The 24,693-nt window shown below is 38.3% G+C and overlaps 1 protein-coding gene across 1 annotated transcript; it reads right to left on the reverse strand.

Moving 5' to 3' along the window:
• Positions 1–6,746: 6,746 nt before the first annotated feature.
• ANKRD7 (ankyrin repeat domain 7) lies at positions 6,747–17,414 on the reverse strand. Its single transcript, XM_049893540.1, is given in 7 exon segments — positions 6,747–6,800; positions 6,802–6,892; positions 7,485–7,585; positions 9,013–9,186; positions 9,360–9,474; positions 16,888–17,014; positions 17,105–17,414. Coding segments are annotated over 7 exon segments (972 nt in total).
• Positions 17,415–24,693: the final 7,279 nt, after the last annotated feature.

Raw genomic sequence — 24,693 nt, forward strand, 5'->3', positions numbered from 1 at the left:
TTCTCCAGCACCTAATATAGAATCTAAATCAGGGTTTCTCAGCCTCAGCACTGCTGACATTTGGGCCAGATAATTGTTTCCGGGGACTGTCCTGTGCTCTGCAGAATATTTAGCAGCATTTCCCCTTAGTCTTGACAACTAAATTTCCTCCAGACATTTCCAAATATCCTTGGATGGGCAAAATTGCCCCAAGCTGAAAACCACTGACCCAGAACGTAGTGGAGATTAGGTATTTGTTGACTCGTCACGAATTGTCAGGGTTTTTGTTTGTTTGTTTTTTCCTCCACATTATTTCTTCCACATCACCTAGCACTAGAGGGGAGTTCAACAAAAGTATTTAAATGAAAGAGTGGTTTAAATAAGTCGCAAATGTTACTAAAATCTTTGCTGTAAGCCATCAAAAGTACCAGCTACAATATACAATGTATATTCACTCATTCATGAGAAAGATGGTGTGCCATCACGGTTAATGGTGTCATATCTAAAGTCAGACTGATTAGGTTCAAATCCCGAGCACATGCATTTACAACCAAGTTCTGCAGCTTCCTAGTAACCTTGGGCAAGTCATTAAAGCTTGCTGCACCTCGGTGTCCTCATCTTAAAATGAGGATATGAATAATGCTTACCTCAACCTAACTGTGTGAGGATTACATGGGTTAGATATGTAAAGCACTTGGAACAGTACCTAACAAGTGTCAGTTGTTAATGTATTCAGCACATATAATGCTTGAGCCCTGGTGGTACAGTGGTTAAGAGCTATGGCTGCCAACCAAAAGGTCAGCAGTTCAAATCCACCAGCCACTCCTTGGAAACCCTATGGGGCAGTTCTACTCTGTCCTATAGGGCCACTATGAGTCAGCATCAACTCAATGGCAAGGGTTTTGTTGTTCTACTCTGCCATATAGGAAACCCTATGGGGCAGTTCTACTTTGTCATATTGGGTCACTGTAAGTCAGAATCAACTATCCATGGCACACAACACCACCACCATCACCAGATATTTTACAAGTGGTGGGGATTTAACTATGAACAAAACAAAATCCAAGCTTTCACAGAGCTTGTATTCCAAAAAGCAAGGAGGAGTTGAATAGATTATAAAGCATTGTAAGTGATAGAATGACACCCAGAGAAGGTTGCTCTGAGGTCACATATGAAGTGAGGAAGCTGTCCCAGGAGACATCCAAAGAATAGCCCTCCAGGGAATGGTCCTAAAGTCACAACATGCCAGGTCTGTTTAAGGTACAGCAAGATAGTTGTGTTTAAGTGTACTAGGTACTGTGTTTTTAAAAAGCAAAAGGTAAAGTTCTAAATTCTCTTTGTGGGGAAAAAAAAAAGGTAAGCAAGTTTTAAAAGACTTAAAAAAAAAAAAAAAAGCCAGAAATTAACAAATGTTTTGTTTGGGTGCTGAGATTGTGAGTGATGTATTTCCTTTTTTTCATTTCTATAATACCCAAATTTTCTAAGTACACATTAGTGCAGTGTTTTTTTTTTTTAAATCAAGCGGCTTTAACAATGAAAATACTTGTCTATAAAGGAAAATATTCTTTTATGAATGATCATTTATAATTATTTCCTCAATTTTGTAGCTGAAATGTTAGTGTTTTTACTTTATTTAAAGTTTCCAATGCACATCTAACATAGTTCATCACAAAGTTTACTCTTACTAATATCCAATTGTACTATAACTACAAATTTTTCTCTGCCAATATACTGAATACAAACTGTATCTTTTCAACTGATGTCTCATGATACAGGTGTTTGTCTTTTGAAATTTATTCACATCTTCTAAGTTGAAATATTGATCTCCATTTAACAAACTTTTCTTCAAGTGGGTATTCAGTGAAAATGCTGCGAAGGTTCTTAACTGCTCTTTCAAAATAGACTTTTCTAAGTCAAGGAAGGGGCAAGAATTTGTAGAAATGAGGTTATACATCCAGAAAACAAATTATATTTGTAATGTCTTCGTGTTCAAATATTTTTGTTCTAAATATATTTCTTAAATTCTATGCCTCAGCTACACCATTCTAATCTAGCATTGATATTTCTGCATTTTGTAGCCATTTACAAAAAGGAATAATTAAGTCGCCCCCTTTGAAACTGACAAAAATACAACTTTTCAAGTTTGCCATCTTTTGTCTTTGGATAATATTTTCTTGATCTAATGGCACGGGGTTTTTTTAATGGCACAAGCAGTTTGCAATCAGCAGTTAACCTAAAGATTGGTGATTCAAACCTACCCAATGGCTCCACAGAAGAAAGGCTTGGAAAACTGCTTCTGTAAAGATTACAGCCAAGAAAACCCTATGGAGCAGGTCTACTCTGTAACACATTGGGTCTCCATGAATCCGGTGCCAACTCAATGGCATATAACAACAACATTTCTATTAACGCTTTAAAACATGCAAATATTAATAACCTAAAAGTTCACTGGAAACTGGAAATCCGTATTTCCAAGGTAAAAGGATTGGGGTGTTTTTTTAATGTTTACCATATTTTTTTTTTTTTACTATCAGGAGATGCTCAAAATACAGCAGTGGTGCTTCAGTAGTGCCTACTGCTTTAGATCTCCTTAAGAAATGAAGTATAAATCACAAAAGTTCTTTACTTCTCATAGTTGCGTGGACATTAAAAATATATACATAGGTGGTAGGAGAGGAGGAATTAAGTGTAGCTTAAGAGCCCAAAAGACCAAAACTTCTTAAAGGTTTGTATGATACTAACCAGTAAATACAGAATGTTTCTAAGTTTACCCGCCTGGAGTTAGTAACAGCAAGCGTTGTTGTAAGCATCATAACTAAGACTTCAGGGAGTAGAAAAGGTTTGAACAGTGTGACATTTATATGATTTCCTGTTGCCACCTGGCTCCCTCTATTCTCCCCCATTTTTTCCACTGTGGGCGAAGCGTAGGCTAGGAATATGGTTGCTGGTGAACACTGAAGAAAGTTGTAAGAATTGCTGTTTCATTCAACAACAACAAAACTGCCAATGTAAGACATATTTACCAAAAAAAAGAAGAGCTATGTTTGTTGAATGTATTTTTGAAAATGTGCACCAAAACTTATTTTAGTAGATGCACTGCAAATTCAATTTGTTAATTTTATGTGTCAATTTGGTTAGGTTATAGTGCCCAGGTGTTTGGTCAAACACTTGCCCAAACATTGCTGTGAAGTATTTATATGTGATTAGCAATTAAATAACTTTACATTAAGTACAGCAGATTACCCTGAACAATGTTGGTGAGTCTCTTCCAATCAGTTGAAAGACTTACGAGCAAAACTGGAGGTTCCTACAAATAGACATTCTGCCAGAATTCTTCTCTCCCTCACCACCTGACTTACAGATTTGGAAAATCAGACTTTCAGAATTTCCAGCCTGTCACCTGATCTATGTACAGCCTTTGGGCTTGCTGCCCCCACAATCCTGTGAGTCAATGGCTTTAAGTAAGTCAATCTTTCTATTAACTTACTTCTCCATCTCTTTATATATATGTATATGTGCGTGTGTGCATATTTATATATGTGTATACCACATATATATATCTTATAAGGTATAAAACCAAAAACCAAACTCGTTCCGACTCATAGCAACCCTACAGGACAGAGTAGAACTGTCCCATAGGGCTTCCAAGGAGCAGCTGGTAGATTTGAACTGCCAGCCTTTTGGTTAGCAGCCATAGATCTTAACCACTATACCACCAGTGTTCCACTCTTACGAAATATAGATACCCTATTATCTACATGGAACTGGTTCTGTTTCTCCAGGGAATCTTTACTAAAACACAGTTCTTCACAAATATTCTGTTATTTAATTTTAAATTTTGTGTGATAATACAGTATATAATAGATTATCAAGTATACTAATATGAAGTACTTTCAGAATAAAATTTTAAAAATTTATAATAGTCTTATATCTATTAAAAATCTCTGTATACATGCAAAATTATTCTGTTTGTTTTTTAACTCCAGTCAAGAGATTATAGATGAAAAGATCTTAAGCAATCATTCAGTCTATCTTTACCTTGCATTTTGAGTCAACAGTTTCAGAAAATCTTAATCACAAATATTCTAAAGAACTGTTTTTAAAATATTTGTCCTTTTAAAATAGAAAATTTCAGTTCCAAATTTATGTATTAATTAAGAAAGCTGTTCCCCTTTTTAAAAAATAAAGCAAAAGCAGCAAAAAGAAAAACCACTTGTTTACTTTATACCATCTTACCTTCCTTCAGTTTTGGGCCACATGTAGCACTCAAAGTTGTATTTTCAGAGTAAGATGTCTGTTTAACTTTCTTCTTCTTTCCATTTTTAGCCATTTATTGATGATATCTATCCATAAAAGAAAATTATATGAATTCTAACACTCACAAAAATTAAATTCACAATACATAATTATCAAATAAAAACCTTAGACTTTAGCCAGTGCATTTCCAAGTGTGTCACACAGGCCTTGCTGACCTCAAGCCTTCTCCCAACTATCTCTACCTAATGCGTGCCAGACAGTATTTAAACACATTACAGACTTTCAAAGGCTGAGATACCATGAAACTAATGAAACTTAAGGGCTTCACATTTGCATGGGCTTCTTCCAGGCCCTGTGAGGGAACCTAGCCTTGTGCTCACATGCTCATGTGTTTTTGTAAAATTTGCAAAAGGGAAGTATTTTGACCAATCACTAAAGTCTCCTGTCTCTTTCTGTTGCAACTTCCCATCTTCTTATTTCCTCTTGGAGGGGCTAGTATTGGAGTAGCCACAGATATTTTGTGTTTTTAATTTTACATGATTTTTCTGAGAAGGGGTCCCCCAAATTGTTAAAGCTTGAGATCTCACAAAACCTCTCAAAACCTGTTTAATCCTCAAAACAACACTATGAGATAGATTTTATTATTAGGACAGGACACAGAGACATGGATTCTTGCTTCAAACAGTCTATAAATATTTGTTTCAATGTTTGTTTAATGGAGACCAAGTTGTTAACACTAGGGAATATTTCTGAATTTCCATTACAGGGTGTTTTCTATTTAAGCAATAGCAAAACCAATCTATAGTTTGAAAATTATAAAAGGATTCATTTATTCATTTATGGAGATTTGAATTTACTGTCACATATTTGTGATATTATAATATTATTAAATATTATTTTACATCATTATATATATAATACTGTTATGACATGTTGTGCCATTTTTGTATTGTTATAGCTTATAAAATCAAAAGCTGCTATGTTGTGTTATAGTACATTATTATGACGATGTTTTATCATCTCTTAAAAAGTGGTTCTCCAAGCACCTCCTAGCTGCCCATTGCTTAATCTTATTTTCTCTCAGGTTATAGATGGGTCTTAGAAATTTTAAATAAGTTGCATAAGATCACAAAGCTAATACTTAGCTGAAACAGCAAACTAGATATGTCAGAGTCCTAAATCAATGCCCTTACCCACTTAGTGCTGCCTCTCTTCAGTCAAAACTGGGACAATTTCATAAGCTCACAATTCTAATTAGCAAATTTCTTCTAAGGACATAACCATACGAAGACATTTGGAAGGGACTTGAGGCCTCTGAATGACTTCCATACTACCATGATCAATAGTCAACAACACAAAATCAAAAAACAATCACTTTTATCTCAAGTATATAGAATGAAAGTAACAGCTATTGGCAAAAATGATTCTCTATCTTACCCAAAAAAATTTCTAGCTCAGATTTCATTGTGAAGGAAAAAGGTTTGAGTTAAAAATTTGAGTGTGTTAATGTGTATGTGAAGAATAAACAAGTCTGTGTTGGAAGAAGTGCAGCCAGAGTGCTCCTTGGAAGCAAGGATAGGGAGGCTTCTCTCATGTACGTTGGACATGTATCAGGAGGGACCAGTCCCTGGAGAAGAATATCAAGCTTGGTAAGGTAGAGGGTCAGTGAAAAAGAAGACCCTCAACAAGATGGATTGACTCAGTGGCTGCAACAATGGGCTCAAACATAGCAATGATTGTGAGGATGGCACAGGACAGGGTAGTGTTTCGTTCTGTTGTACACAGAGTCGCTATGAGTTGGAACCAACTCAATGGCACTTAACAACAACCAATGTGTATGTAGCACATCCATACATTTGTACAGACATATCTTTATATATATACCCTACCTTGTTCTGGGGATGATTAAAATAGCATGGGTTAAAAATATTAACAAGGCAACTATCAGCATGCAGACAGACGTATGAAGAGGATTACACAGCCAAGAGTATAAAGAGTGAGAATTAAGGAAGGTAATGGACTGAACACACACACACAAAAAAAAAATTCCATATTTAAAAATGAAAGAACCATGATTGTTTTCATGATAGAGAAGAAGAAAATCCAAAGAGGTAAAGAATGAAAAATTGAATAGTATCTTGGAAGGTAAGAGAACAGAAAATGTCGAAAAGAAAGACTGACCAGTAAAGGGAACAAATAAGAAAAGGGATAAAAAATACCCACTGGATTTAATAATTGGAATGTAACTTGCGACCTTGGCAAGGGCAGTTTTAGTGGCATATCCTCTATTGCTCTTCACATGAGGCTGAGTGAGGAGGTAATGAAGGGAGAAATTAGGGACGTTTCCTCTGTTGCTACCTCCTAATGGCAGAAGAGAAGTGCCCTCATGGAAATACAAGAAAGGGAAATACAGTTTCTCCAGAGCAAATGGTAGCCCATAAAACAAAACAAATAAAGAACCGATATTTTATACACAATTGTTAAACAATAAATAGGGATTTTATGCAGTATCACTGACACCGTAAAACCATTAAAAGAAGCATATTCCTCAGCTGTGAATCCATAAATATCTTGGCAGGATAGGTCCACATCTTGCTGAAGAATAAAACTGACTAAACTTGTTGGTTCATTACTGAGAGCAATCATAAGGGGTGTTCTGGAGCAAGAGATAAAAATAAATGCCAATTTGTTTTTTAAGTCAGTCTTCTCAATTTACTATTCAAATGTAAGCTCTCTATCAGGAAGAGCCAGGACAAATCTGCTAGAAAAGGGTGCCAATCACAGATCTAAAGATCATGAGTCCCCAGGAAGCAGCTAGCTCAATGGTTTTCAATCTCTTATTTCTGGAGCCCTAGCATTTTTAAGGAGATAGCTCAAAATTTCACTGAGGGAAGTGTCTGGGGTTCTAGGCTTCCCACTCCTCTCCACTTAACTATGGCAGCTACAATTTACAAATTGGGCTTCTAAGTAAGATTCAAATGTAATAAAAATAATAATAATAGCTTATTGAACTGGTCCAACTGTCTAATTTTACAGATAAAAAGATTCTGAGAGTCTAGTTAATTTGCTCAAAATCATAAGTCATATGATCATTTTCCCAATATCAAATATATACATATATATAAAACATGCAATGTCTTTATAATGTAATATGTATATATTATATATATAATGAGACTATATATACTCTTTTATCCCCCTAGGTATCGATAGTTCTATGCTATCTCATTTGGTTTCATTAATTATACCTTTGAGAGTTATCTGAAGCATTCACATCTGCGCCTTTCTTCAGAAGAAACTCTACCATTTCTGCATTATCTTCAGAAACAGCAAGTGAAGTATATCCAGCCTGAAACATTATTTCAAAATGATCACATAAAATATTGTACCAAGACTACACGCATTTTAAATTTTGTAAAAATAATTGCTTGCAAGAAGCCTCTGAATATACACTTTAATTTTTTTTAAGGTTTTTTTTTTTTTTTGAACTTTAGATGGTTTACAGAACAAACTAGTTTCTCATAAAACAGTTAGTACACACATTGTTCTATGACACTGGTTAAAAACCCCACCACATGTCAACACTCTCCCTTCTCAACCTGGGGTTCCCTATTACCAGCTTTCCTATTCCCTCCTACTTTCCAATCCCTACCCCAGGGCTGGTGCACCCGTTTAGTCTTGTTTTGTTCCATGGACCTGTTCAATCTTAGGCTGAAGGGTGAACCTCAGGAGTGGCCTCATTACTGAGCTGAAAGTGTATCCAGGGTCCATACTCTCAGAGTTTCTCCAGTCTCTGTCAGGCCAGCAAGTCTGGTCTTTTGGTGGGAGTTAGAATTTTGTTCTACATTTTTCTCCAGCTCTGTCCGGGACCCTCTATTGTGATCCCTGTCAGAAAGTCAGTGGTGGTAGCCAGGGACCATCTAGTTGTACTGGGCTCAGTCTGGTGGAGGCCATGGTAGACTTGGTCTATTAGTCCTTTGGACTAATCTTTCCCTTGTGTCTTTAGTTTTCTTCATTCTTCCTTGCTCCTGAAGGGTTTTTTAATGCAAAAATCAAGAAACAAATTGAGGTTGGGCAAGCCAAAAAATAAAATTTAATCTTCTACATTACTAGGCTTAATTCAAATTCTGAACAAGAGCAACCTGAAGAGCTTAAGTGATGAACACATCATATTTAATGGTAAGTATTATATACTATCAATTCACTTCATAAGGTTGTCACGATTGGGTTTCCGTAGCATTTCATTTGAACCTCCAAGGCTAGCACGTATTTTAGGCTGTGATGTGGACAAAATCATTAAACTAAAGGGTCAAGATACTTAAAAACAAAAAGGTATTCATCAGTTCCTCATAATGTCCTAATAGGAGAACTGGATCACTTTTAGTATAATAAGTGATTTTCTAATTCAACCCTATTTTTACCGTTATTTGTCAGTATATAAATAAAATAGAAAAGTGAGCTTTATAATTTTTATCATTACCCATGTATAAAGCAATCAAATATTTCTCGTTTGACATAACAGTTCAGATATGTATCATGTTAAATATATTACTTTGGAGGTTGGGATTATAATCTGAAATGAAATGAAGAAAGACTTTTTGAAAAGGAAAACTTTAATTATTAGTTTTTGATAGTCTCATTCTCCTCAATTTTACTTTGGAAAACTCATTCTTTACATAACCTGTATTTCAACAGACATGAACTTTCTGCAATGAATAGCTTCTTCACAAGCTTTTTAAAATTCAACTTTTCTAAAATATAGAAATAGAAGACTACCTTATTTTGAGCTTCAAGACTAGCTTTGTGTTCAAGCAGTTTTTCTACTAATGAAACACTGTGACCACACACAGCATAATGAAGAGCACTACTGGATTCAAAATCTACAAGATTAGGGTCTGCACCAAGGTTGAGAAGAAGAGTAGTACAATTCTCCTTTTGACACTATATTGCCTGTCAACACAACAAGAGTACGTAAGTAACCAGCTTAATACTTACAACATGATACGTTAAACTGATGTTTAATACTATGTTTTAAAGTATAAAAATCCACAAAAGGGAACTAGGGAACAATTCAAACACATTCCACATACAAGTACAACTGAACAGGAAAAATGAAAACACACCTTAATCAATGGAGATCTGTTTTCTCTATCCTGGACATTTATTTTGCATTGTTTCTCAATTAAGAGAGACACAATATTTGTATATCTATTAGCATAGACCAGATGAAAAGGTGTCCTATATCAATATAACAAAACACAAAGTTAGAGATAAGTCTTAGTTTGAGAAGTTACTTACTCTACCCAAGATTAAACCAGATCATATTGTGTTAAGGTATCTACATTTATACAAAATTTAGATTATCATTGTTTTTTACCAAATTAAAAAGGCTGTGCAAATGCCTTGGATGTCAAATGTTTAATTGGTTTTATTCAAGGAAAACAATGATAATGATGTGAAAAGGCATTTTTTTTTTTCAAATACCAAAAATGGTATCTGAGCCTTGGGAAGGATAAAATTAGACAAATATCCTAGTAAAATTCGGAAATCATCTCCAAAATCTGAAATACATCTAACATTTTAACAGGAGGGACATTGTCTGCATTCAATTGCATGCTGCTCCTGATTGTGTTCCTCCCACTTGGCCCAGCTATTAAAGTTGGCATTTGTATTTGAGAAATGAACACCAGCAAACACTGAAGATTCTCCCAGTTGTAGGTCTCAGCTTAATCTGAAGTTATTTAATGAATTTATACTTCTCAAAGAAGCCTATTCCATACGGCCTCTCAGAAACCAAGTACATATTCATGAACAATGACAGAATACTAATTAGTTCCATTTAAACTTTACAGTTTTTAGCCTTGCCCTCAATAAACTTTTTTTAAGTTGATATTATTATATCAAAGAATTGATGCATTTGAAATACAGTGTTGGTGAAGAACACTGAATACATCATGGACTGACAGAAGAAAGTACAAACCTGTCTTAGAAGAAGTACAGCCAGAGTGCTCCTTGGAAGTGAGGATGATGAGACTTTGTCTCACGTACTTTGGACATGTTATCAGGAGGGGCTAGTCCCTGGAGAGGGGCATCATGCTTGGTAAGGTAAAGGTCAACAAAAAAGATGAAGACCCTCAACAAGATGGATTGACATAGTGGCTGCAACAATGAGCTCAAGCATTACGATTGTGAGGGTGGCACAGGACTGGGCAGCGTTTTATTCTGTTGTACACAGGGATGCTACGAGTCAGAACTGTCTGGATGGCATTTAACAACAATTATTCTACCCTTTTTAAAAAACATGTTTATAATATAGAGTCCATGTATAGATTGCCCATGTCCCAAACAATACATCTTAGATGCCATTCCCCCACTTTACTTCAGGTCCTCCAAAGTACTTTATGCGTGCCTAAACAGATCTGCTATGGACAGAGTAGAACTGCCCTGAACAGCTTCCAAGGAGTACCTGGTGGGTTCAAACTGCCGAACTTTTGTTTAGCAGCCATAGTTCTTAACCACTATGACACCAGGGTTTCCTACTGACACACAGGAGTAGCCAAAAGATGGCCCTCGAGGACTTAAAAATAAGGTAACTTTCAAAGAATTAAACTAGGAAAATCTATACTTGATGATATAACCCACAATATAGTAATTCAAGAAAATATAAAAAGAGCTCTGAACAAATTGGGAATGCTAAAATTCCAATCAAGGTTACCTGAATGTAATCTCTGGACCACAGGACTATAATGTAACTACAGTTTAAAAAGCAGACATCTAGTCAATTATATTATTCTCTGGTTGTAGAGACTATACTGAGGAAGAGACTGGTCAGCTTGGATGACAGAATGGAACCAGACATTGCCCATGATTAATTAGCATCCTCCATGGAAGAGAGAACCTGAATTTAAGGAACCCATACTTCCCAGTAACTGGAAAAGAAGACTTCAGTGTAGGACAAAACTGATTTGTCAGACATCCTAGTTTGGATGGAACGTTTACCTCACTTTGTTGTAATTCCATCCTTACCAAGCAAAGTGCTGATGACTAATTTGGTTTCTCAGTAATTCTGATACCAGAAAAGGGACCTTTATGAAGGACACACAGGTAATCTAGTTACTAGAAACAACTATACCCAATAAACTGGAAGTTTTATGTGTATGTATTATATTTCAGCTCCCAGTGCATTTGATTATCAGGAATCTGCTTCCCTGGCTTTATCTTTGCAACACAGACAGCACTGAGGACTAGTCCCTGGCACACAGTGAAGTCACTGGGGCATTGCCAAACTCCAGGTCTTTTGGTAGACATTCTTGAAGCCTTCTGGTGGAGATATGCCAACCTCAACTTTGTCACACTTTTAACTTATCCTACCACATTTGAACCTAGAAGCTTGTCATTCCAGATTGACACCATTTTTGACCAAAAAGATCACCTTCTATAAAAAGCTACCAAGACAACAGTCAATGACTCCTAGAAATAACTAGAGCTTTCCAGGGAAATTTTACTCTTAATAAGCACAGTCCCTGAGAAGTCAAAATAGCTTCTAAGAGAGAGTTGTCTCCTCACACCAATAACTATCCAGTATCTAAAGACATCTAATAACTTAAATAGTAAATATTTTACTTTTTTTTTTTTTCTAAGTCAGGGTTCCAGTCACTATAAACAGTCCTGAAAAAGCAATCGCTAAATACAATGGAACATTATTGAGTCATAAAGAGAAATAAAGTTCTGATACTTGATATGACATAGACAAACCTTGAAAACATTGTACTGAGTGAAATAAGTCAGAACAAAAGGACAAATATTATATGGTTCTGCGAACATGAAATATCTAGAATAAGCAAATGAATAAAAGCAAAAATTAGTGGTTACCAGAGGTTGGGAGAGGCAAGGAATGGGAAGTTATGGATTAAAGAGTACTGAGTTTCTGGTGATGAAAATATTTGGAAATGTATAGTGGTGATGCCTGCACAACATGGTAAATAATGTCACTGAATTGTACCTTTAAAAATGGTTAAAATGATAATGTTTTGCTATACATGTTGTTGTTCTTAGGCACCATCAAGTCAGTTCTGACTCAAAGCAACCCTATGTACAACAGAATGTAACATCACCTGGTCCTGCACCATCACAATCATTGCTGTGTTTGAGCTCATTGTTTCAGCCACTGTGTCACTCCTTCTCACTGAGGGTCTTCTTCATTGCTGACCCTCTACCTTGCCAAGAGTGATGTTCTTTTCCAGAGACTGATCCCTCCTGATAACATGTCCAAAGTACATGAGAGAAATTTCGCCGTCCTTGCTTCCAAGGAGTACTCGGGTTGTACATCTTCCAAGACAGATTTGTTCGTTCTTCTGGCAGTCCACAGTATATTCAATATTCTTCGCCAACGCCATAACTCCAAGGTATCAATTCTTCGTCTTCCTTATTCATCGTTCAGCTTTCACATGCATGTGAAGCAACTGAAAGTATCACGGCTTGGGTTAGGCACACGTTGGTCCTCGAAGTGACATCTTTGCTTACACTTTAAAGAGGTCTTTTGCAGCAGATTTGCCCAATGCAATACATCCTTTTATTTCTTGACTGCTGTTTCCACGGGTGTTTATTGTGGATCTAAGTGAAAAGAAATCCTTGACAACATTAATCTTTTCTCCATTTATCATCATGTGGCTTATTGGTCCAATGTGAGGATTTGTTTTATGCTGAGGTGTAATCCATCCTGAAGGCGGTAGTCTTTGATCTTCGTCAGTAAGTGCTTCAAGCCCCCTTCGCTTTTAGCAAGCAAGGCTGCGTCATCTGCATATCACTCAGTATCCCCTTGTTCTGATTGAATGGCTGCCTTTGGTGTATGTACAAGTTTCACATGAACACAATTAGGTGTTCTAGAATTCCCATTATTTGCAATGTTATCCATAATTTGTTATGATCCACATAGTCTACTGCTTTTGCATAGTCAATAAAACATGGGTAAACATCTTTCTGGTATTCTCTGCTTTAAGGCAAGATCCACCTGCCATCAGCAATGATATCTCTACTTCCTTGGCCTCTTCTGAATCCAGCTTGAACTTCTGGCAGTCCCCTGTCAATGCACTGCTGCAACTGTTTTTGAATGGTCTTCAGCAAAATTTTACTTGCATGTGATATTTAAAATATTGTTCGATAATTACCACATTCTGTCAGATCATCTTTTTTGGAATGGGCACAAATATGGATCTCTTCCAGGTGGTTGGCCAGGAAACTGTCTTCCAAATTTCTGGGCACCTCCAGTGCTGCATCTGTTTGTTGAAACATCTTAATTGTTATTCCATCAATTCCTGGAACCTTTTTTTTGCCAATGTCTTTGGTGCAAATATATATATATTTGCTACATATATTCTACCGTAATAAAATCTTTTAAAAGATTAATAAAAATATATATCTATCAAGAAGTCTAATTTCTCCACAAATACCAAACTAACTTTATATATAATGACCCATTGGTTCTAAATCTTAACATAAGGCCAAAGTCCCTTTTACACAAGTTTCCTTTTGTCTTATACATTTCCCTCTTTGACGATTAAAGAATCTCATTATTAATGCCAAAAATTCCAAACCACTTGTTTTAGTTTGGCTCAATAATATAATTCAACATTTTCTACAGGGAAAGGTTGTTTCCTTTTTGTTAAAGCCTTTCTGCCAAAATCCATAATTTGACTTAAGGGTAAAGTTCCTGCATAATAGAAAGTTTTTCCACACTTCAACCAAAATATACAAGGCTAAATAGCTTTAAGTCCATCTAAGATAACTCCTGCAAACACTTTGATCTGTCTCCTTCATCCACTAGCATACATATCTCAACAATTTAATTCCAAGGAATTTTTTTTTTGTTGTCATTTTACTCAATCTTTAGATCTACCTATGCCTCCAACTCCACTTCTCTTTTTTAATGATTTTTTTTTTACAGATTGCTCTTCCTTAGGGAAAGTAAAGCCATTGGGTAATTCTCAATAGGTCTTCCAAAAGTGATTGCTGCCCCCCAGCTAGATAATTTCACTCTTCCAATTGAAGTCTAAAACCTACTCTGACAATGAAACGCTTTATAAAAATTTCAGAGACATCTTTATGCTCCAAGGAACTTAGGAATCAACCACAAATTCAGTAAAACAGAATAGCCACAAAAGCTTCAGCTTTCTAAGGAAGTGTGGAACAATATACTCCAAAGGTCTTTCACGCAAAATCTGAGAACGAGAACCAATCAACCTTAAGCAGACATGAAACACAACAAAGTTTAAGTTATTGCTCAAACTTTCAATACAGTCTTTCAAAGAAAATTAGTTTTACTTGGAATATCTGTCATCCTTTTAAAGGAGTCACTCTTGTTTAAACAGAAATATACAGTTTGAGATTTTTATTTGCTTTTACTGAGGTGTAATTTATATGCAAAATAACTTATGTACAATTTTATAAATGTTGACATATATACAGTCACATAACCACCACTATAATCATAATAAGGAACATTTCCACCATCCCAAAAAATGCTCTAGGTCCCCCTTTCAGTTAATCCTCTCTCCTTATCAAGATCCCTGATAACCACTAATTTTTTTTCTGCTAATATAGTTTGGCATTTTCTAGAATCTCATATAAATGGAATCATTCTCCATGTAGTCTTTTATGCCTGGCTCTTTCCACTTAGCATGATGATTTTGAGATTCATCCATGCTGATGACTGTAACATTTACTCCTTTTTATTACTGAGCAGTATCTTTAAAGCATCATATGTATGTGTGTGTATATGTAGGTCTTGTTTCATTTATTTAAAAAAATGTTCAGATTTATTATGTGCTAGGCAGGGTTCTAGGTGTTGTGTATACAGCAGCAAACAAAATGGACAAAAACATCTGCTCTTGTGGATTGTACATGCTAGTAGAAAGGTCAACAAAAACATAAGTAAAATATATAAAGTATATCAGAGAGTGTTAGAACTAATGAGAAATATCAAGCAGAGAAGGGATAGGAAATGTGAGGAGAGGGACTGCAGTCGGAGATACTGTAGCCAGGGAAGGTCTCACTGATAAGGTAACAACTGACTAAACACCTGAAGAAAGTGAGAGAGCAAAAGCCATGTGGATACTTGGGGAAAAGCATTCCAGGCAAAGGCAACAGCAAGTTCAAAGGCCCTAAAAGCATTTCCTGAATTTTTGTGGACAAGTAAGGAGGCCAGGGTATCTGAAAATAAATGAATGAAACGGAAAGTTGTAGGAAGCAAATTCAGAGAAGTAACAGGGTAAAGATGAAGGTCACGTAGGGTCGTATGGGCCATTTTAAGGACTTTGTCTTTTACCCTTAATAAGATGGAAAGCCATTGGAGGTTGTTAAGGAAAGGAATGACATGACTTGACATACATTTACAGGACCATTTTGGTTACTGTGTTGAGAAAAAACTGAAAAGAGAAAAGGACAGATTAGTTTATAGGCCATGTGATAATTCTGGTAAAACACGATGGTGGCTTTGAGTAGCATGGTAGCTGTGAAGGTGGCAAGAAACCATTAAATTTTGTATATTTTTTGAAGGTAGAGCCAGTAAGATTTACTGCTGAATCAGACAAAAGATGTAAAAGAACAAGAGTCAAAAAGGGCTCCAGTCCACCAGCCTAGGCAATCGGATGAAAAGATATGCCATTTATAGAAAGAGAAGAGCAGGTCTGAGGCAAGGTAACAGGAGTTCAGTTGGGGCCATGTTAAAGATGCCTAAGCAGTGCAATTCTGAAGCTACTGGCTTTCACAAGTCAACTGCTAAATTTTCAAGAATTTTTCGAGCCAGTTGACATCACACTGGGAACTTGAAATCAGCCAGAGAATTAAGTCATATCAAGGTTATCCACGGCCTCTACAAAGTAATTCAGTGGAGTGGTATGGGGTAAATGCAGGACAGATTAGACAACTTCGTATTAAAAGAAAAACTACCAACAAGCTGAACACAAATCCTCTTCGTAACCATTCAGTTTCCAGTTACCCAATTATAATGAAAAATGGCATTATGTATAACCCTGTGGCTCGGGAACTTTCCCACAAAAGATTTTAAAGCAGCTACAGATAGTATGTATTTTCTGATATTATGCCAAACACATAACTTAATTTCGCAACATATAAAATTAATTTTGCTTTTTAAGTAAATGGTTACGCATGGAATTTTTGCCTTGAAGAAAATTTTCGTAAGTGATCCATATTAAAAATGTTGCTTGGTATTTCAAAGTCTTAAAACCTTAATAAGCACTGTTCTCGGTGGTTCCTCTACTATTTTCTCATTATTAGTAAAACAGGTTAAATCTTGGGTGGCTGGGGACAATTTATACCAAAGAACAAAACAGGATGGGAAAAGGGTGGCTCCAGGAGGAGACAAAGGCAGTGGAAGGAGTGGACAAAGGGAAAGCAGAAACTGTTTAGATCTCGAATATTCGGGGAAGTACTTTAAAAATAAAATAAAAAGCCGAAAGTTGAAATGTGACCCTGTGCCAGTGGTTACCAGGCAACCTCTCAGCTCTGAGAAACCCGGAATGACAACCAGCGGACTCGCCTAAACACGTCCTGCTCCTGATTGGAGGCCCCAGTGACCCCCGCTTTCCCTGGACGCTGCCCCTCGTGACCCCCTGCCTCATCTGCTCTGGTCACCTGTACTCTTTATCCAGCATGTTCACATCATGTTTCTTGAGCTGAAGACACTCCTGCACCTTCTCCAAATCCCCGACTGAGGCAGCTTTATGCAGTTTTTTTAAATCCCTCTCTCGAAGGTTGTAGCCTGGTTGGAATTAGGGGCGGGAGCGGTAGCCAGTACGGGCCAGGCCTATCTGCACGTGTGAGGAGGAGCTGCGGGATTCATCCTTCCTACGCCAAAAGCTGAAAAGCTTCTTCATGACAGCGCAGGCGACAGTCCTCCAGCTGCACCAGGCCGTACAGGTATCCCCTAGCAGCACATACGCCCCTCCCGCTGGCCACCTAACCCTCGGGCCTAACCAGTGGGTCCTCGCCCCAGACTCGCAGTTGAAGTGGGCTGGATACCGGAAGCCGGAAGGACAGCGGAACGGAAGCACGTAGGGCCACACGGCAGGGAGTGCGCACCCGCTTCTGTCGCCCGGCAACGTCAAAGGCCCCGATTCAGCCACGTTGTGACCGGATACCTGGGGCACCCATGCCGGCATTTTCACCCGCAGGGCTTCCCATGAGCTCTTGAGGCTTTGGATGGAACCATTAGCTTTCTTACAAAACTGACTCTTTCAAAGGTGGACCTAACGATTTAACGCTTTCAAATCCAGATTACCTTCCCCCTGGTGGGATGCATCTCTTCCTGTGACCTTGCCCTTCAGCCTGCCCCTAGCCTCTCACCTTCATGGTCACATGCTTCAACATTTCTTGAATAAAATTGAAATTCCTGCTTTCTCAATTTCATACTTTTTAAATACCATTTCCCATATGTCCGGCTCACTTTCTCTAGACACAAAACTTCAAAAATCCTTCCAACTCGCTGCACCTACATTAACCCTACCATCTTTTCACCTACCCTGGCCACTCCACCCCACATCCTCACTTCCCTATTTACCAAAAAACTCAGCTGCTGTCCAGTGGATTTCAGCTCATAGCGACCCTATAGGACAGAGTAGAACTGCCCCATAGGGTTTCCAAAGAGGGGCTGGTGGATTCAAACTGCCAACCTTTTGGCTAGCAGCCTGAGCTCTTAACCACTGTGCCACCAGGGCTCCCTTTCCTACTTACCTAGGTTAAATTCTATGACCAATCTTTATAGTGATTCTCATGTATACTTCAGTACTTCTGCACCCCGTTCCTTTTCTTACTTGTTTGCCTGAATGACCAAACCAAACCTCTGAGTCAATTCCAACTCATAGCTGCCTATAGGACAGAGTAGAACTGCCCCATAAGTTTTCCAGGGAGGAGATGGTGGATTCAAACCGCCTACCCTTTAGTTAGCAGCTGTAGCTCGCTGTATCCCTTAGCCACTGTGCCACTGCGGAAATGCCTCCCCGCTCCCACCGCCCCCCAATCTGGACAGTGTACAGTACTTCCCCTCCTTCTCATATTTCTTCTTGGCGACATAGGTTACCCTAGCTCTGAAACCAAAGCAGAGACAGGGATTGCTGCATGATCTCCCAAATCCTAAACCGAAACCTGTTACCGTGCAGTCAATTCCAACTGTAACTACCCTATAGGACAGAGTAGAACTGCCCCACAGGGTTTCCAAGATTATAAATCTTTATGGAAGCAGGCTGCCACATCTTTCTCCCTCGAAGTGGCTGGTGGGTTCTAACCTCCGACCTTTCAGCTAGCAGCCAAGCATTTTAACCACTGAGCCACCAGGGCTCCTCTGGGTCTGGAAAAGACATCTCAAATATTGAGCAACTTTGAACTACAGCAGCAGTTCCCAAACTTTCCTGCTCATTGGAATCATCTAGGACTCTTTAAAAACTCTTTAGAAAAATTCAGACATTCTGAATTTAATGGTATCGGGAGGTGAGGGGTGTGTGCTGGGTATCAGGGTTCTAAAACCTCCCCCAACCCATTGCTGTGGAGTGATTCCACCTCATAACGACCCTAGACGACAGAGTACAACTGCCGCATTGGGTTTCCAAGGCTATAAATCTTTAGGAACCTAACTGCAATATCTTTCTCCTGCGGAGCAGCTGGTTGGTTCAAACCCCAACCTTTCCGTCAGCAGCCAAACGCTTAACCACTACACCACCAGAGCTTCTTGCTCGAATCCTACTCTCCACTAATTTTCCAAAACGCCAGCTGAGGGAGCCAAAGGTATGCGGGAGGGAATCGAGGCTTCGGCCATTAAACTGGATAAGGAGAGTATTAAAAAAAAAAAAAAAAAAATGCAAGGTGCTTGGGGAAGTTTTCTGGGAACAAGGACTTCACAGCCCTGCAGTCCCAGGTCAGCACACCCCTGATCTTGTACAAAGGCAGCTTGTCTACAGATATGGGAACGCACGCCCTTCAACACCCGAAATTCGGACTTGGCGCAAGCGCACCGGGTTGCTGAGGCTAACGGACTGGTGTGCACATGCGCAGAGCTTCCTCTGTCGGAATTCGGGTTGTTGGGCTTAGTGTTGTCGCCTGTCTCAGTTGTTTGGGTTTGTGATGTGTGGCATTTCCTTGTAGAGACGCCGCGGCAAGACTTGCTCCTGTGGCCTGTTCCTCGTGTGGGCATCACAGGGTGGGGGAAAAGCGTGGAGAAGAGGTGAGGAACGTCTGCCTTTGTCCAGGCGACCCTCAAACCTCTCACCAGGGCTGTGAACAAGGTTATATTCTTACGTAGAATGAAAATCGAGTGGCCCTCCGGCTCCTCCTACAGCCAGAGGAGGGGCCGCGGGGGCGTCGGGCGTGAGAGGAGTGGTGGGCACGGTGCCCCCTGAAAAGAGCTCGAACGGTCTACAGGAGTGCAACGTTGGGAACGTGGCAGAAGTGCACTTTTCTCTTTTAAGTGTAGATCAGTTGCCTCAGCGAAAGAGACGAAAAGCGCAGGTAATATGGAGAGCGTGACCGACGGGCACATCCAGGAGGAGGTGGGGCAGATTCTGGAAGAGCCTCAGGCTCCTGCCCTCTACTTCTCCCCTGTTTAAAACTTGACACCGTCTGCGTCCTCTGTGGGGCGTGTGGTTCTTCCCTTCTAAGGCTTCTCAGTACCTGGGACTTTGTTGCACTTAAATAGCGACTTCACGTAGTGCTCAGGGCTGATTGTGTCTGTCTGTCTGTTATGAATCGAATCTTTTAACTACAGCAAAAAAAAAGGAAAAGAAAAAAACTTTTTTAGCTGGACCCTGACCATTTCATAATTTCTCAGCCTTGGAAACCATATGGGGCGGTTCTATCTAGTCCTGTAGGGTTGCTCTGAGGCAGAATCGACTCCACAGCGGCAACAGGGTTTGGGTTTTGTTTGTTCGTTTGTTTGTTTGTTTGTTTTTGACAGCTTTAATGTGTATTAACTAAATTTTAACGGTAATAGGAAGGAAGAAAGTAGGTACACCAGCTCCTTTTTTAATATATACATTTTTAATCATCAAATATTAGCATATTATAGAAAGATGTAATGAAAGAAAACTTACATCACATATCAACTTCTGAGCTAAAAACACATTTGATAAATTCAACATGCTTTTTATAGATATACAAAAAATCCAAAGCAGTTGCCCTCAAATCAATTCTGACTCATGGCACCCCATGTGCTACACAATAGAACTGCTCCATATGGTTTTCTTGGCTGTAATCTTCCGGGAAGCACATTGCCAGGCCTTTTTTTCACAGTGCTGCTGGTTGGGTTCAAACTACCAACCATTAGGTGAGTACTCAAGGGTGAACTTTTTGGACCGCTGAGGGACCCGTATGCACATGTATATATGTGCTTTACTGAAAAGTCTTAGAAAAACCTTAGGAAATGATGAATTGCTCCATGTTCTTAAACAGAAACTCACTTATCTAAAATTTGTGAACTTCTCCCTTATTCTAACAATTTTCTATAAACCAAATCAAAATATGAAGATTTTAAAGTTAGAGTTATTTGTGATATCATTCTGGAATAATGTGTGATATTAAGAAGGTAAAGTGAGACTTAAAAATTTCCATTAGTTAAATACTGTTTATTGACTAATTTCCATAAAATATTGTTTAATCTAGACAGACCAATGGAATAGACTAAGAAGCCTACACACGTTCCCAAATATATATAATTGGTATTTGATGACTGTAACAATTCATAGTGGGAAAAGGATGAATTACTCCTAAATGCTGGCCCAGATCCCTCCCAGTCTTTAGTAATGAACCACAGCTGTACTCAGTATACAGTGAAACCTGTGAGAGCTGGAACTCGACAGGACTGCTTTGTTTTTTGGGGTCTTGAAAGTTTTCTGACTTTGACAGTGTACAAAAAAAAAAAAAAAAAACCCAATTCCAATTGCCGATTCTGACTCATAGTGACTGTATAGGGCAGAGTAGAACTGCCCCATAGGGTTTCCAAGAAGCGCCTGGTGGATTCAAACTGCCAACCTTTTGGTTAGCAGCCATAGCTCTTAACCACTAGGTCACCTTTTCTGTAGCTCTATTTAGTGGAAAATATTTTAGTTCCTTCTCTGACAGTTTTCTGCCTTACACAGATTCCGGCTTTCACAGGTTTTACTGTTATGTCGTTACGACTCATGGTCATACATGGAGCCCTGGTGACACAGTGGTTAAGTGTTCGGTAGTTAGAACCCACCAGCTGCTCTATAGAAGGAAGATTTGTCAGTCTGCTTCTGTAAAGATTTACAGCCTTGGAAACCACATGGGATTTATAGGGTCACTATAAGTCAGAATTGGCTTGATGGCAGTGGGTTTGGAGTTTTTTCATGGTTGTACATCATAGAATATATCACAAAGTGGTTTATGTAAAGAGAAATTTTTGGCTCAGGTAACTGAAAAGTCGAAGAGTTAGGTCTTCAGGCATGGCTGAATCCAGGTTCTCAGTTGCTGTTATCAGGTTCAGATGTTCATCGTGTGATTCTGTTCTCCTGAGTTGACATCACCCAGGCAGGCTCCTTCACAGCTCTATGCCTGCACATGCCTACTTTCAATATTTTCTTCTCTTCCATAATATAGGGGACTCAGCTAGCTGATCTTTACTTTTCTTTCAGTTCAAAACTATATGATGCATAAAGTAACTAAAAAAGCTGCTAATAGTTTATTACAACAAAATCTGATGTAATAGTAATTTGCATTTGAGTATTGCACATTAAAAGTTCGTTAAAGGTTTATTCTTGTAATTATTTTAAACTTACTCTCTGCATTTTTAATAACTTTTCTTTATGAGTAATATAAGAAAGCCGCAACCTAACCCCCCAAAAAAACCAAACCCATTGCCATCAAGTCAATTCCAACTCATAGTGACCCTATAGGACAGAGTAGAACTGCCCCATTGAGTTTCCAAGGAGCTCCTGCTGGATTCCAACTGCTGACCTTTTGGTTAGCAGCCATAGCACTTAACCGCTACACCACCAGGGTTTAAGCCACAACTTCACCTCATTGAATTATTACAAATTCCAAGTGAATTGCTAGCAAATTACTGAAATTTTAAACTACCATTAGTATACATATGAAATATATTTGCAGAGAGTGGTAAAGAAAATTTTATCTATTGATTGCCAATCAAAACTCAAGATTTGGAACCTCCCGTTTATAAGAAACAAATAAAAACTGTGATGGGGGAAAACGTATGTTAGTGATTAAAGACTTTAGTTTGTTATATTAAAATATTGGTTGCCTTGGGAGTAGATTCTGTTTACAGGAGGAAAAAAAATGTATAAAATCCAAATCTTTGAAGAATAATTTCCAAAGAACTACTGGGAAGTACATTGTACTTTACCAAATAATCACATTTCTGTTCTAAGGAATGACAAAATACAAGTTAACACAATATGACATTTTATTTTTCTTTGATTATTATGTAAAAATTCCTTAACAATAACTTGGTAATTAAACGTACTGAGATTGTTAGCCACATTCACGTAGAGAAATGGTGTAAATAAGTAAATGAAAATATTAAAATAATTTTGACTTGATAGGGACCACTAATTTTTAGTTTGAGTAACGTTCCAACATAATGGTAATAATAATGTTCCAGGCTCTGAAGATGTGGTTATGAATTTTGCCCCTGGAAATTTAAGCTTTCTTAAAGGTGCTATATAGGGCTAATAGGGTTTTTCACTTGAGGGACCAAGTGAATGCTTGAATGCCTGACTGTGATTGCTTGACTGTTGAATATAAATGCTTCACTGCAGCATTAACAGTCTTCGGGGTCAGTGAGTTCTCCCTCTAGAGAGTTCCATAGCAGCCACCTGTGATTGATTTCACAGCTCTGAAACTCTTACTACCTCCAGTGGCTGTACAAAGCAAATATAATGTGCTCTTAGACAATTCCCCCAGGGCCACTGCAATCCTTTCTCTACACTATGATTCAAGGTGATGTTTAGACTTTTATTTTGGTAGTCAGGAAGAAATGCTGCTTGAGAAACGTTAAGATGCATGGGCACACTTAAAGCTATCAGTTAGATTTTTATAATTTATCTTTTGGCACTTAGATGAAGGCATTACCAGATAATTATCTTGAGTATGGCAGGTCATTAGTTCTGTAATCTGTAACTTGATGCCCATGTCAATCTAAAATCCAATCCTCTTTTAAGCTCTTATTTCCCACAACTTGCCCTAAGCCTCAGGCAAAATGTATAAAACATAAGCAATAATGCATTTATTGTAATTAAAATTACTGTATGAGGCTATTCAACAATCTGCCCAGCCTAGTATTGATCCTAAACTTCCTATAAGTGTCTCTCCTATGGGTTCTTATAGCAGCCAATACATACCTCCACCATGCTGTCAGTTTTTCTTTGGTGGGGAGGGGATCTTACCCTAGACTTGAGCTTCATGAAGGCAAAGACGGTATCTTATTAATCTTTGTTTCTAAGTTCCAAATTCAGGCATTTGGTGCCACTCATTGTTGAACAGATTGGTATGAAGTAATAATTGCCTTTCTTCCGTGGCATCAACCTTAAGGGATAGAATCACTATCCCAAAGTATAATAATTTCTATAAATTTATATACATGTTTCTGAAACTCTACACCTTCAATCTCTGTCACATCTGGAAATCTGGCCCCTGTTGGCTCATGTGTCAGCTTATGTCATTGTTTGGTGCCATCAAATCAATTTTCCACTCACAGAGACCCCATGTGGCTGAACAGAACTGCCCCAGAGGAGCTTCTAGCCTGTAATCTTCATGGGAGCAGATGCTTAGGTCTTTCTCCTGAGGAGCCACTGAGTGTGTTCCAACTGCCAGTCTTGTGGTTAGCAGTCAAGCACTCAACCATTGTGCTAACTAGCGTCCCTTTGTGGCATCTTACAGAGCTGAATTACTAGCATAGCCTTCTAACATGAAATAATCAGCCCCCATTCTCTCCAGCAGGCTATCAGTCTTGCCCACTGCCACCAGGTAAATGTTCCTTCAACACTGCTTATGTTTTTAATTTCCCAAACAAAAACCATTAATTACTTTACAGCTCTAAGAATGAAATATGAACTTTGTCCTGAAGTATGAAGTTTGTCCTGTTAGTCAAAGCTATCTTTTCCCTTCCTGCCTTATAAAAAAACAAAAAAGCCAGTTACCATCTAGTTGATGCCAACTCGTGGCAACCCCATATGTGTCAGAGTAGAACTGTGTTCCACAAAGTTTTTAATGACTGATTTTTTTTTTCTGGGTGGATTTGAACCTCCAACCTTTTGGTTAGCAGGTGAATACTTTAACCGTTTGCATCACCCTATCTTATAATTCCTAGTGAAAAATCTGTTTGCATAGATCAGCCTCTTCCTTATTGCTTAACCACTTCTTGCTCATTCCTGCTTTTACATCTAGCAAGTTGGAAAGCTTTACTCCTCAAGATTT

This window comes from Elephas maximus, chromosome 8, assembly GCF_024166365.1.
Source record: "Elephas maximus indicus isolate mEleMax1 chromosome 8, mEleMax1 primary haplotype, whole genome shotgun sequence".
NCBI lineage: Eukaryota > Metazoa > Chordata > Mammalia > Proboscidea > Elephantidae > Elephas > Elephas maximus.